The sequence below is a fragment of the Garra rufa genome, chromosome 16 (assembly GCF_049309525.1).
Source record: "Garra rufa chromosome 16, GarRuf1.0, whole genome shotgun sequence".
Taxonomy (NCBI): domain Eukaryota; kingdom Metazoa; phylum Chordata; class Actinopteri; order Cypriniformes; family Cyprinidae; genus Garra; species Garra rufa.
The window spans coordinates 12,011,904-12,025,118 of record NC_133376.1 but is presented as its reverse complement, the minus strand read 5'-3'; the positions used below and the strand labels follow the sequence as shown (position 1 = coordinate 12,025,118).

The 13,215-nt window shown below is 31.8% G+C and overlaps 1 protein-coding gene across 1 annotated transcript in view; it reads left to right on the top strand.

The window, feature by feature from the left end:
* LOC141288058 (protein diaphanous homolog 1) overlaps positions 1-13,215 on the top strand; it is an 89,992-nt gene that overhangs the window by 36,711 nt on the left and 40,066 nt on the right. The window contains exons 3-12 of the mRNA XM_073820176.1: positions 413-568; positions 1,819-1,920; positions 4,742-4,872; positions 4,951-5,034; positions 5,290-5,359; positions 5,455-5,594; positions 8,137-8,242; positions 8,323-8,433; positions 10,268-10,386; positions 12,634-12,750. Of these exons, the coding sequence (XP_073676277.1) occupies positions 413-568; positions 1,819-1,920; positions 4,742-4,872; positions 4,951-5,034; positions 5,290-5,359; positions 5,455-5,594; positions 8,137-8,242; positions 8,323-8,433; positions 10,268-10,386; positions 12,634-12,750 (1,136 nt within the window). The remainder of the gene's footprint in view (positions 1-412; positions 569-1,818; positions 1,921-4,741; positions 4,873-4,950; positions 5,035-5,289; positions 5,360-5,454; positions 5,595-8,136; positions 8,243-8,322; positions 8,434-10,267; positions 10,387-12,633; positions 12,751-13,215) is intronic.

Genomic DNA, 13,215 nt, shown 5'->3' with positions numbered 1-13,215 from the left:
ATTGATCTGGAATTCCCTTAAAGGCCTTTTGTTCTTGTTGAGTGACAGACCTGATGAGATAAAAAAACATAAAGACAATTACATTTCAGATGCTATCAGTTTGTTTCCAGCAGAGCATGTTTCTCTGTTCAGAATGAAATACTAGCGTACTATTTAACGCAGTGTGTACTGCAAACGGAAGGTCAATTTGAGTGCATTGCATTCTAGGATTTAGTGAGATCTGGTTATATTCTGTGGCTTTGTCAGTAGGACATGTGAGTCCATGCATACTAAAAACTCACAAACTGCAAGTAGGATGTTAGTGTGTCATTCTGAACATGCAATAACTAACAATATGCAGAGTATAAATCCTCCAGTGTGTTTTACTGTGGTATGTCTTAGCATTGACCTTTGACCTTTGACCCTGTATCAGCTGGAGCGCTTCACCAGTATGCGGACGAAGAAGGAGAAGTCAGTCCCGATGGGAAACAGACACTCGTCTGCCGCCCAGTATGAAGTGCCGTCCCAGAGCGCCTCGCTGAACGAGCTGTCAGACGAGTCTGTGCTGGAGCTGTTTGAGCAGATGCTGGTAAGTGTGTGTGAGAGACTGTGTACCTGCTTAACCATATTTTTGGATCAAATTTGTACCCATAAGTGAGCTAAACCTAATAAAAAAATCCAAAAAATGAATTTTGGCCAAATTCTCATTTGTAAAACCGATAAATAAAGATTTTTTTATATAACTGTTGAAATGATCAAAGTTTTCTGTTAGGATTATGTTTGGATTAGGTTGTAGTATTTATAATTAAGTGCATTAAAAAAAAGTATATAAAAAAAAAATAAAAGTCTATGCAATATTCCTATTTAGCAAAGTAAATGTGTTTCAGTGTGTTAACAGGGTGTCCACGGGTCCTTAAAAATTCTTTAAATGTCTTAAATAACATTTTCCTAATTAAAGGCCTTAAAAAGTCTGAAAATGTCCTAAATTCAGATTTGATCGGTCTTAAATATTTTTGGTCACATTAACGCTAAAATGACAAAGGTTCCCCCAAACGTTTCTTGTTTGTAAATTCATAAATGTATTTAAAACATTAATCTTATAACATTACGTATATATTATTTCTTGCACTTGTAATTTTGCAGTGTAAATTATTTAATCTACCTGGTAACAGCCCTATAGAATTTATTGTTGAATTTTAATAATTTAAAATGAAAGGTGATGCATACATTTAAAAAGTAAAAAAAAACAAAAAGGTAAACAAAGTAAACAAAAAAATTTGCTGATTTAAGTGTGTAAAGTTTGAACACTGATGAAAATATTGCTTATAAAAATATTTTTGTGTGGAATATTGTCTGCTGATATGAAAAGTTCACTTTATATTGTAGTAATAACATTTTGGTTTTGAAATTTAGTTTTGTTTTAACATTAAACTTTATACCATGATATACTATGATAAAGGCAAACGCAAAAAAACTTTTAGTTGTATATATTCATTTATTCTCAAATAAAAAGTTTTATGAATAAAAAACTACGAATAATTTTGTGCTAAAAGTAAATTAATAAAAACAAATAAACACCAATTTTGTGAGATATTTAAAAATATTAGAAATTAAAAACAATTATATTTGTCATTTTAATCATTTTAAATTATTACATTCATATTTATGATAAACACACTTTTTGGTTGGATCTATTAATTTATTTAAAATGAAACAAAGAAAGAAAATGGTAATAATATGAGGTAAACAATATTTTTCATGATAAATGTATAGGTTTTAATGACAGATTATTCCTGTGTATATATTTTCCCTTACAAAATCTGTTCTCCCTATCTGTAGGTGGATATGAACCTGAATGAGGAGAAGCAGCAGCCGCTGAGGAAGAAGGATATCATGATCAAGAGAGAGATGGTGTCTCAGTACCTGCACACTTCACATGCTGTAAGAACACACAACAACTCTGTCCCTCCATCTGTCTGTCTGTCAGGGTTTTGTTTGAATTGACGGAATCTTCATGTAATAACTTCCACACATCTGGTGTAAACACACACTTAGTTAAATCTCACTGAATCCAAATCCATTAGTGAGTCTCAGAGGTGATGAACACGATCAGGTGCTCTTCCTGTGGCGGTTTCATGCTCTTCCTGTCACACACACAGGATGTGGTTCAGATTTCTTTACAGATGTCAGACAGGACACTGCCGCTCTTCATCTGGATCATAATCTGCTTTCTTAGTGCTGTCTTTGCATTCTACTACCACAGGACTAGTAAAAATAAATTGTATTTTTTTTTGCATGTTTACACAACACAGATAAAGCAATGTCAGGACTCATTCACTCACTCACCCATTCATTCACTCACTTATTTTTTCACTCATTAACTCACTCATTCGTTCACCCACTCATTTACTAACTCACTTATTTATTCGCTCATTCCTTCGTTCACTCATTCACTCACTTATTCACTAACCCAGTCATTCTCATTTAATCACGTGTTCATTCGCTCATTCACTAACTCACTCATTCTCACTAATTCACTCATTCACTAATTTAATCACTTTCATTTGATCATTCATTTGTTCACTCACTCGTTTATTCCCTCATTCACGCTTTCATTCGCTCATTAATTCATTTACTCACTCATTTATTCATTCATTCACTCACTCATTTATTCGCTCACTCACTCTAATTCACTTACTCATTCTCACTTATTCACTCATTCACCCATTTATTCACTCTTTCATTTGCTCATTTATTTGTTAACACTCTTTTATTCACTCATTTATTTGTTCGCTCATTAATTTGTTAGCTCTTACTCATTCTCACTTATTCACTCATTCAATCATTTATTCACTCTTTCATTTGATCATTTATTTGTTCACACTCATTTATTCACTCATTTATTCGTTCGCTCATTAATTTGTTTGCTCACTCATTTATTCACTCATTCACTCACTCACTCATTTATTCACTCACTCATTCACTCTAATTTACTTACTCATTCTCACTTATTCACTCATTCAATCATTTATTCACTCTTTCATTTGATCATTTATTTGTTCACACTCATTTATTCACTCATTTATTCGTTCGCTCATTAATTTGTTTGCTCACTCATTTATTCACTCATTCACTCACTCACTCACTCATTTATTCACTCACTCATTCACTCTAATTTACTTACTCATTCTCACTTATTCACTCATTCAATCATTTATTCACTTTCATTTGCTCATTCATTTGTTCACACTCATTTATTCACTCATTAATTTGTTAGCTCTTACTCATTCTCACTTATTCACTCATTCAATCATTTATTCACTCTTTCATTTGATCATTTATTTGTTCACACTCATTTATTCACTCATTTATTCGTTCGCTCATTAATTTGTTTGCTCACTCATTTATTCACTCATTCACTCACTCACTCATTTATTCACTCACTCATTCACTCTAATTTACTTACTCATTCTCACTTATTCACTCATTCAATCATTTATTCACTCTTTCATTTGATCATTTATTTGTTCACACTCATTTATTCACTCATTTATTCGTTCACTCATTAATTTGTTTGCTCACTCATTTATTCACTCACTCATTCACTCACTCTAATTTACTTACTCATTCTCACTTATTCACTCATTCAATCATTTATTCACTCTTTCATTTGCTCATTCATTTGTTTACACTCATTTATTCACTCATTTATTCGTTCGCTCATTAATTTGTTAGCTCTCTCATTTATTCACTCATTAATTTATTCACTCTCATTCACTAACTCACTCATTCTCACTTATTCACTCATTTATTCACTCATTTATTCACTTTCATTTGCTCACTCATTTATTCACTCATTTATTCACTTTTTATTTGCTCAATTTGTTTACTCACTCATTTATTCACTCATTTATTCACTCACTCATTTATTCGCTCACTCATTTACTCTCATTCACTGACTCATTCTCACTTATTCACTCATTTATTCACTCTTTCATTTTCTCATTTGTTCACACTCATTTATTCACTCATTTATTCACTTTCATTTGCTCATTCATTCGTTCACTCATTGATTCATTTACTTGCTCATTTATTTGCTCACTCACTCATTCACTCTCATTTACTAACTCACTCATTCTCACTCACTCTCATTTACTAACTCACTCTTTCACTCATTCATTCACTCACTCACTCATTCGTTCTCTCATTTATTCACTTTCACTAATTTGCTCTCACTCACCTATTTGTTCACTCACTCACTCACTCACTCACTAACTAACTTAATTACACTTTTACTCACTCACTAATTTACTCACTTTCATTCATTCATTCATTCATTCACTCACTCATTCATTTTCACTTATTCTCACTCACATACTCATTCGCTCACTCACTCACTCACTTATTCACTTGTTAGTTCATTCACTCACTCACTCACTCACTTTCACTCATTCATTTACTCATTTGCTCACTTAATCATTCACTCAATCATTCACTCATTCATTCACTCACCTTTCTTTATACAGTTAAACAGTTTTTCTTTCCTTTTTTCCCAGATGTACTATAGTTATTTTTGTTTTTATTAAAATGATTTCTGAAGGATCCTTTTTTTTTATGGTGAGAAGAAAAGATTTCTTTCAAAAGCATAAAAACACATGACCAACCCCAATTTTTAAACAGTAGTGTATATAAAAGAACCCTTCAATTTCATTCATTCATTCATTCATTCATTCATTCATTTTGGACAATCTGTGTGTTTTAGGGTAAGAGTCAGAAGGAGAGCTCGAAGTCAGCACTGATGTACATCCAGGAGCTGAGGACTGATCTGAGGGACACACAGTTACTGGCCTGCCTAGAGTCACTGCGTGTGTCATTAAACAATAACCCTGTCAGGTACACACACGCACACATTTGCATTGAAACATTTCTGTGTGTCTGATATCAGCTGATCATTGTATGTGTGTGTTTCAGTTGGGTCCAGACGTTTGGAGCCGAGGGTTTGGCTTTGCTTCTGGCGTTCCTCAAGAAACTTCAAGAGGAGAGAGAAGAACCTATGTATGACATAAATGCAGTAACACACACATGTTCATTTTCTAGATGTATCCTATAAAAGAGTGATTCTTTATTGAGGGGAAGTTTTGATTATTATTTTTTTTAACATTCAGATATTTACAGGGTTAGTGTATTTATACAAATATATTATGTTAATGTATTGGCCAATCAACGTCCAAGATCACAACTATTTACATTTATGATATGCAAATTATTTTGAAATGATGTGATTGGTCTCTCTCACTCTCTGCTTTACAGGTATGCCGGAATTGGTGTTAAATGTCAACATGAGATCATTCGATGTCTCAAAGCGTTCATGAACAACAAGGTCAGAACAGATCTGAGCTCATACTGAATACAGACTGTGCAAACTGTTATTAATGTCTCTCTCTCTCTGTCTGTCTGTTTTTCTGTCTCTCTTAGCATGGTCTAAAAGCCATGCTGACGTCAGAAGAAGGAATCCCTCTCCTCGTCCGATCCATCAACCCAAACGTCCCGCACATGATGGTGGATGTAGTCAAACTGCTGTCTGCCATCTGTATCCTCGAGCATCCAGGAAACACGTGAGTGTGAAACTAAAAGCAAAAGCTGTGTTCACATACTCAAGTGTATTCAAATAGCATTTCAATAGCCACACAAGCTCTTCAAGTGCCAATTAGATGCCCAGGAAACAGAAATCATGTTCATCTAAGGAAGTTACTATAGCAACAGTCCTGTCCGATCACTAAAAACACTAATACCATCACTAATTATGACTTTATTGTAAATTATAAAGATGAAAGACAATAGATTTGCACAAATATGTAATATATTCTGTTTTCATTTTAGTTTTAGTTCATTCATTTTTACATTTAAAGCAATAATTTTAGTTGATGTTTTAGTCATTTTGTGTTTTTTTTTGGTGTTTTTTTATTTATTGTATATTATTTATTTATTTATTTATTTATTTATATATATTTTCATTTTAGTTCATTCATTTTTACATTTAAAACAATACTTTTAGTTTTAGTAGTTTTGTAAGGCTTTTTTGGTCATTTTAATTTAAAATGGGCCATCAGTGTTGTTTAAGTATCATTAATACGCATTTATACTTTTGTTAAAATTTAGTATTAATTTATTTTATATTATTTATATATTTATTTATATATTCTATTTTCATTTTAGATTTAGATTTAGTTAATTCATTTTTACATTTAAAACAATAATTTTAGTTGATGTTTTGTTAGTAGTTTTGTGTTTTTTTTTGGCGAGGGGGGGGGTCATTTTAGTTTAAAATGGATCATCAATGTAGTTTAAGTATCATTAATTAATATTAATCAAGTAATATTAATTTATTTTATATTATATTATATTTTTATATTATTTATATAGAAAAACATTATCTATATACTGTGTGTGTGTGTGTGTGTGTATGTATATATATATATATATATATATATATATATATATATATATATATATTAGGGGCGGGCATGGAATTCTGCGTGCATAGTCTTCCATTAAACTGCGTTGCTTTTAGAAGCGTCAATTCAGTTGTTGCATATAGTTTAATGTCTTTATTTCGGGATTATCAAAGTAAATTATAACTCACGTGCCCCAGTAAAAAGGGTCTAGCAACGCACCTGCCCTGAAGCGGCTTCATAGCTGCATCCATGTTTGCACGTCTCATTTGATGTGGTAATTTCACAGAAGTTGAAGACTCGTTCTCGCCCCCTACAGTGCAATTCGACTAGGTATACGTCATCCGTGCTAAAATATCAAGGTGAAAGTCATCATATCTTGCGTAGTTTAGACCCAGCTCCCAACCCGACTTTGAGAATAGATTAACGGCGATATTTTTTTTATCGCCCGATAAGCACGTTAACGCCGATAACGGCCCACCACTAATATATATATATATATTCTGTTTTATTTTTGATTCATTCATTCATTCATTACATTTAAAACAATAATTTTAGTAGTTTTGTGGGGTTTTTTGGTCATTTTTAATTTTTGGTTCATTTTTTAAGGTTTAGTTATTTTAGTACTTTAGCTTAAACTAATTATAATTATTAAATATGAAGGTTTGTTTAATTTCATATATATTTTTAAATGATTATTGAACCATTATTATTATTTTTAAAATAAATTAATTGTTTAGTTATTAATATTTTTAAATTCATTAATCTTTTCATCATTAATGTTTATTTCATTTTATATTATTATTTTTTTTATTTTACTTTTTTTAATGATCAAAGTTTTAGCCGGCTGCTATTCTCACTTTTTCATTAAACGTTTTTGATATTTGAAGCAAAGCTGGAATAAAATAAAATACAAATATTATAAAAAAAAAAAAAAAAAAAAAAAAAAAACTAAATGAAGTACTATAATTACTAAAAGTGAATTATGTAGAAATATAAAAACTAGTAAAAATCACAAAAGCACACAATTAACATGTAAACTAAAATGAAAAATATAAAGCCAATCATTTAACATGTAGAAATACAAAAACATATGTGACCCTGGACCACAAAACCAGTCTTAAGTCGCTGGGGTATATTTGTAGCATTGTATGGGTCAAAATTATTGATTTTTCTTTTATGTCAAAAATCATTAGGAAATTAAGTAAAGATCATGTTACATTAAGAATTTTTGTAAAATTCCTACTATAAATATATAAAAGTGTAATTTTTGATTAGTAATATGCATTGTTAAGAACTTAATTTGGACAACTTTAAAGGTGATTTTCTCAGTATTTTGATTTTTTTGCATCCTTAGATTCCAGATATTCAAATAGATGTATCTCGGCCAAATATTGTCTTATCCTAACAAACTATACATCAATAGAAAGCTTATTTATTGAGCTTTCATATGATGTATATATCTCAGTTTTGTAAAATTTAACCTTAAGACTGGTTTTGTGGTCCAGGGTCACATATGTGATTTAAGTGCTACAGCAGAGAAGGGAATGTTTAAAGATGCTTTGTCAAGATAAACCTCAACAGCTTCCACTTCAAATGATCCACAAGGTCGTTTTAAAAAGTGTAAGAGGATGAACTGTGTGTGTGTGTGTGTGTGTGTGTGTGTGTGTGTGTGTGTGTGTGTGTGTGTGTGTGTGTGTTTCAGTCATGAGCAAGTTCTGGAGTGCATCACTGAACAGGCTGAAGAGCAGGAGATCGAGAGGTTCCAGCCGCTGCTGTCCGGCATGCATAGAAACTCCATCACGCTCAAGGTAAAACACTCACACGTGACTACTAACTCGAGCTGCTGATGTGATGTCCTTTCACTGATGTTACGTGTGTCTCTGTACAGGCCGGCTGTATGCAGCTGATCAATGCTCTCATCAGTCGAGTGGAGGAGCTGGACTTCAGGATCCACCTGAGATCAGAGCTTATGAGACTGGGGCTCAAAGACCTTCTCAAGGTCCAAACACACACATACTAGTGAAACAAAGCACACCAAAACTTAATATGCAATGAATACTACTTAACTTAAACATTTTCTAAATGAATAGGGGTGGAGGAAAAAATCGATTCACATATGAATCATGATTCAGACTAAAACGTGAAAACGCATTTAAAAGCGTATTATTAGCAGCTCCCTGATGCTGACATTTTATATACAGCATAAATACGTAACGATATAATTACGAGAGGAATTTGGAATTGGATTCAGTCACAGTCACAGTAAAGTGCTTAATATTTTAGGTTTATTAGGAAGTTAATAGTTAATGTGCAAACACACATTTCTTGAGACTATCCAAGCTATAGACTGGTGTGTTTTTGTATTAAAATACTGGTGCGTTTGATGACCATTGTGCACAAAATTATTATTAAAAAATGTGAATCATGATTACAAATTGGAAAAACGTGAATCCATTTTTTTTTTTTATCGAATCGTTACCCCAAGCATCAATATGAATCGAATTGTGAAGTACTGATTCTTTTTTTCTTTTTTCTCACCCCTACAAATTAATACCAATATTATCTGTATAAAGTACCACAAGGACTCTAATTTAAACTTTGTACTTGCATTAATCTAATTATAATTATTTTAAATTGTTGCAAAAGGAAATGCACAGAAACACTTTGAGTGACTTCAATTAATGAATGAATGGGTATTTTAAAATACTAAAAAATGTATTTTAGTATATTTTGTTTAAAAAAAAAATATCTATATAGTTTTTTTTTTTCAGTTTTCAGTTTTGGATTAAGTTATTATTATTATTATTATTATTATTATTATTATTATTATTATTGATTTATTTTGTTTAATTTTGGTTCATGTTAATTTTAATGCAGTGTTTTTGTTTTATTTGTTTTTTAGTTATTGATAATAACCCTGGATTTTACAATGTGTTTTTTTATGTCTCAGCTCTCTTCAGGGATATTATAGTGAACTGAATAATAAAATGTATAAGCAACTTTTATTTTAGCTGGTTCCCAAAGCAACATTTCTCTTTTTCATTTAGAGTAACTTGTACTACACTGCAGAAAATTATTATTATTTTTTTTAGATTTTTGTCTTGTTTCCAGTCAAAATATCTACAAATTCTTAAATCAAGAAAGATTTTCTAGACATGTAAAAATTGTCTTATTTTCAGAAAAAAAAAAAAAAAAGTCAAAATTAAGTGAGTTTTTGCTTAGAACAAGCCAAATAACCTGCCAATGGGGTAAGAAAAAAAAAAAAATTTTCAAACTGAAAACAAGATTATTTTTCCTACCTCATTAGCAGATTATTTTACTTGTTTCCAACAAAAACGCACTTAATTTTGACTTGTTTTTTTCTGAAAACAAGAACCTTTTTGCTCGTCTAGAAAAATCCTTCTTGATTCAAGAATTGTTTGATATTTTGGATGGAAACAAATGTAAGTAAGAAAAGCATTTTTTGCAGTGTAAAGCAACTGAAACTGAATATAAAATAAAAATTTAAACTACAGACTTTATAAAATACTTATTTAAAGGACAAAAGCACACAAAAAATTACTAAAACTGAAAAATTAAAATGAGAACTAAAAAAAAAAAAAACATTTTAAATAATACTAAAAACTATAATAGTATATTAAATACACTGATATAATCTTAAAGTATATGAATGTGCAGTACAACGTGACTCACAATCAGTTAGTGATTTTATTTTTTTCACTTGAAGTTCATCACGTCTTCATTACTTTCTAACTCATTAATTTATATAATGGCACAATCAGTCGATTTCACTTTCATTTAGATTCTCCATCTCTGTGTGTGTATGCATGTAGGAGGTGAGGTCGATAGAGAACGAGGAGCTCAAGGTTCAGTTGCAGGTGTTTGAAGAGCAGGCTGATGAAGACTCTGAAGATCTTCGCTCCCGGTTGGACGACGTCCGTCTTGAGATGGAATATCCTTCACTGCTGACTTTAATCATCTGTCTAAAACACCTTTTGAAGTGCTCTGGCTTCAACCAGAGCTCTGACTTTTTGATTTAGTTTGTAGATTTTATATTTTACTGCATCTGATTGTAGTTCAGAAACTGGGCACCAGGTGTCTCAAAAGTGCAGAATCATTATTATTATCCTTCAGCTCATACTTTAAACTATTGAGGACCATATCACAAAACACAGGGTGTTGCCTTACTCTTTAAAAAAAGCATTGAATCTTTTCGCATGTGAAGACATTTCATAACAGAGGTTTGTGGCCCTGGACCACAAAACCTTAAGTAGTCTTAAGTAGCACAGGTATATTTGTAGCGATAGCCAAAAATACACTTGGTTAAAATGATCATTTTTTCCTTTGGGCCGAAAATCATTAGGGTGTTAAGTAAAGATTATGTTCCATTAAGTAAATTTCCTAACGTAAATATATCAAAACTTAATTTATGATTAGTAATATGCATTGCTAAGAACTCAATTTGGACAACTTAAAGGTGATTTTCAGATTTTCAAATAGTTGCATCTCAGCCAATAATTTGTTCTATCCTAACAAACCATACATCAATAAAAAACATATTTATTCAGCTTTCAGATTATGTATGAATCTCAATTTTTTTAAAAATTGACTCTTATGAGTGGTTTTGTGGTCCAGCGTCACATTTACAGTTAAAATGCACAAATATCATGATTAACATTTTGAAGTGGACTAAAAGTTCAAAATATACAAAGGGATATGTGCTAGATATGGCCTTTTTGAATAGATTTTTTAAATCTTATTGTGAGGTTTTGTCCACCAGGTGGCGTCAAAGTCTAGGTTGGATTTTGTGTTTTTGTCACAGTTTTAAATCAATCATTCACAAAATATAAATGGCAAGAAAGACATATATTTAATTAAAATATTTATTTGAAAGTTACATCATTTTTATAGTCTTAGAAATGATAACAGTGGAGCTGAATGAAGTATACTATTTATATAATAATCACCTCTGGTGTTATTTTAGTGTTCTTTATTATTATAAAAAATACGTTTTTATTGTTATTTCATATGTTTGCATTTCATTTGTACTAGTTTTATGTGCTTTTGCCATTTTGTTAATAACTTGCATTTTTAAACAAAAATATTCTAAATGTTTTATTTTTTTTATTTTTTAGTAATTTAGTAATTTAGTAATAAAGTAATTTTAGTACTTGAGCTGAAATTTAACTGAGACTTACAGTAATACCACAGGAAACTCATTTCATTAAGTTTACATTTTTACCAAATATTTATTTATTAATTAAAAATTATTTTATCTCAGAATATTTATTAGCCAAAAGTATTGGTACACCCTCTTTAAATGAACAGGTTTTACTACTTTAGTAATTTCCATGAGTGCAAATCTTAATGTTTAAGCATAAAATGATATTCTAGGGAATTGTGTGCTTTTAATTGTATAGCAACAGTTTGGACACAACCCTTTTTGTTATTCTAACATGAAAACGCTTCTGTGTATAAAGCAAGGTTCAAATAAAAATGAGTGATTTAGTCAGTGTGGAAGAACTTGACTGGTCTGAATAAAGCCAAGTCGTAAACCCAGCTGAACACCTCTGGTGAGACTTTAAATCAGATCTTGAGCCAAAAACTCATCGGCAAACACCGATGACTTGGATATAAGGGTACAGTCATTTTAGACACTTCCAAATCTGGTGCAACAGAGATGGAAATACAGTTTTTAAATACATGAATTATGTTTCCATCTTTGTTGCCACAGTTTTGGAAGTGCCCTTTTCTGTTCTAAAGAAGTATGTGCAAGTCATTGGTGTTTGGTGATGAGTTTTTGGCTCAAGGTCTGCATTTAAAGTCACGCCAGAGGTGTTCAGCTGAGATTAGGACTTGGCTTTCTGCAGAACAGTCAAGTTCTTCCACACTGACTGAATCAATCATTTCTCTATGAACCTTGCCTTATACACAAAAGGATTGTCATGTTAGAAAAGAAAGGGTCCTGTCTAAAATATAAAATGGCTATACAATGGCACACAATTCTTTAGTATATCATTACATGCCTAAACATTAAGATTTGTACTCAAAGAAATTACTAAAGAAGGAGGTGTCCCAATACTTTTGGCAATATAGTATATAGTGTATATATAATGTATTTTATCAGTTATGGACTGTAAACTACTACAAATGCAACTGTTTGATAAGTTATGGTGTTATCCTTTAACTCCGTTTTCACTGATATGTCTGAAGTCTTCCAAATCTTGATGAACACCGTGAAGGACTCTAAAGCTGAACCTATGTTCCTGTCTCTGCTGCAGCACCTGCTACTGGTGCGAAACGACTACATGGCCAGGTATGAGTGCTCACCTTCACCCTGCAGCGACCTTTAACCTTTCTGAAAACTTCAGAAGTTACAATTGATTGAATTCTGAGAGCGAGTTTATTTGATGCGTGCTTTATTGATGGAACTGTGGTTGACATCTTGTCTGTCACATTGCTGACATGCATATATAAGCGTGAGCTTGAAAGGTTATTTGACTGTCAATCACCGATGTTACAGCTGTCAACCGCTCTCAGATGAGGAAAAATGGCAGAAAGTGAGGTTATTGTGTGGTTGCAGAGCAAGAAAAACACCTGTCAGAAGTTTGGACAGGTGAATTGAGTAAAAAAAAAAAATAACCAGAGAGAACGCACAGGGGTCAGACACAATACAAAAGCTCTGTTTTAAAGCCCAGTCAGCTCCCTATCTGTCTGCTGTCTATGTAGGCAGCGTAGGAAGTGACTGATTTGGAACCCTATATAGACAGCAACTTCACAT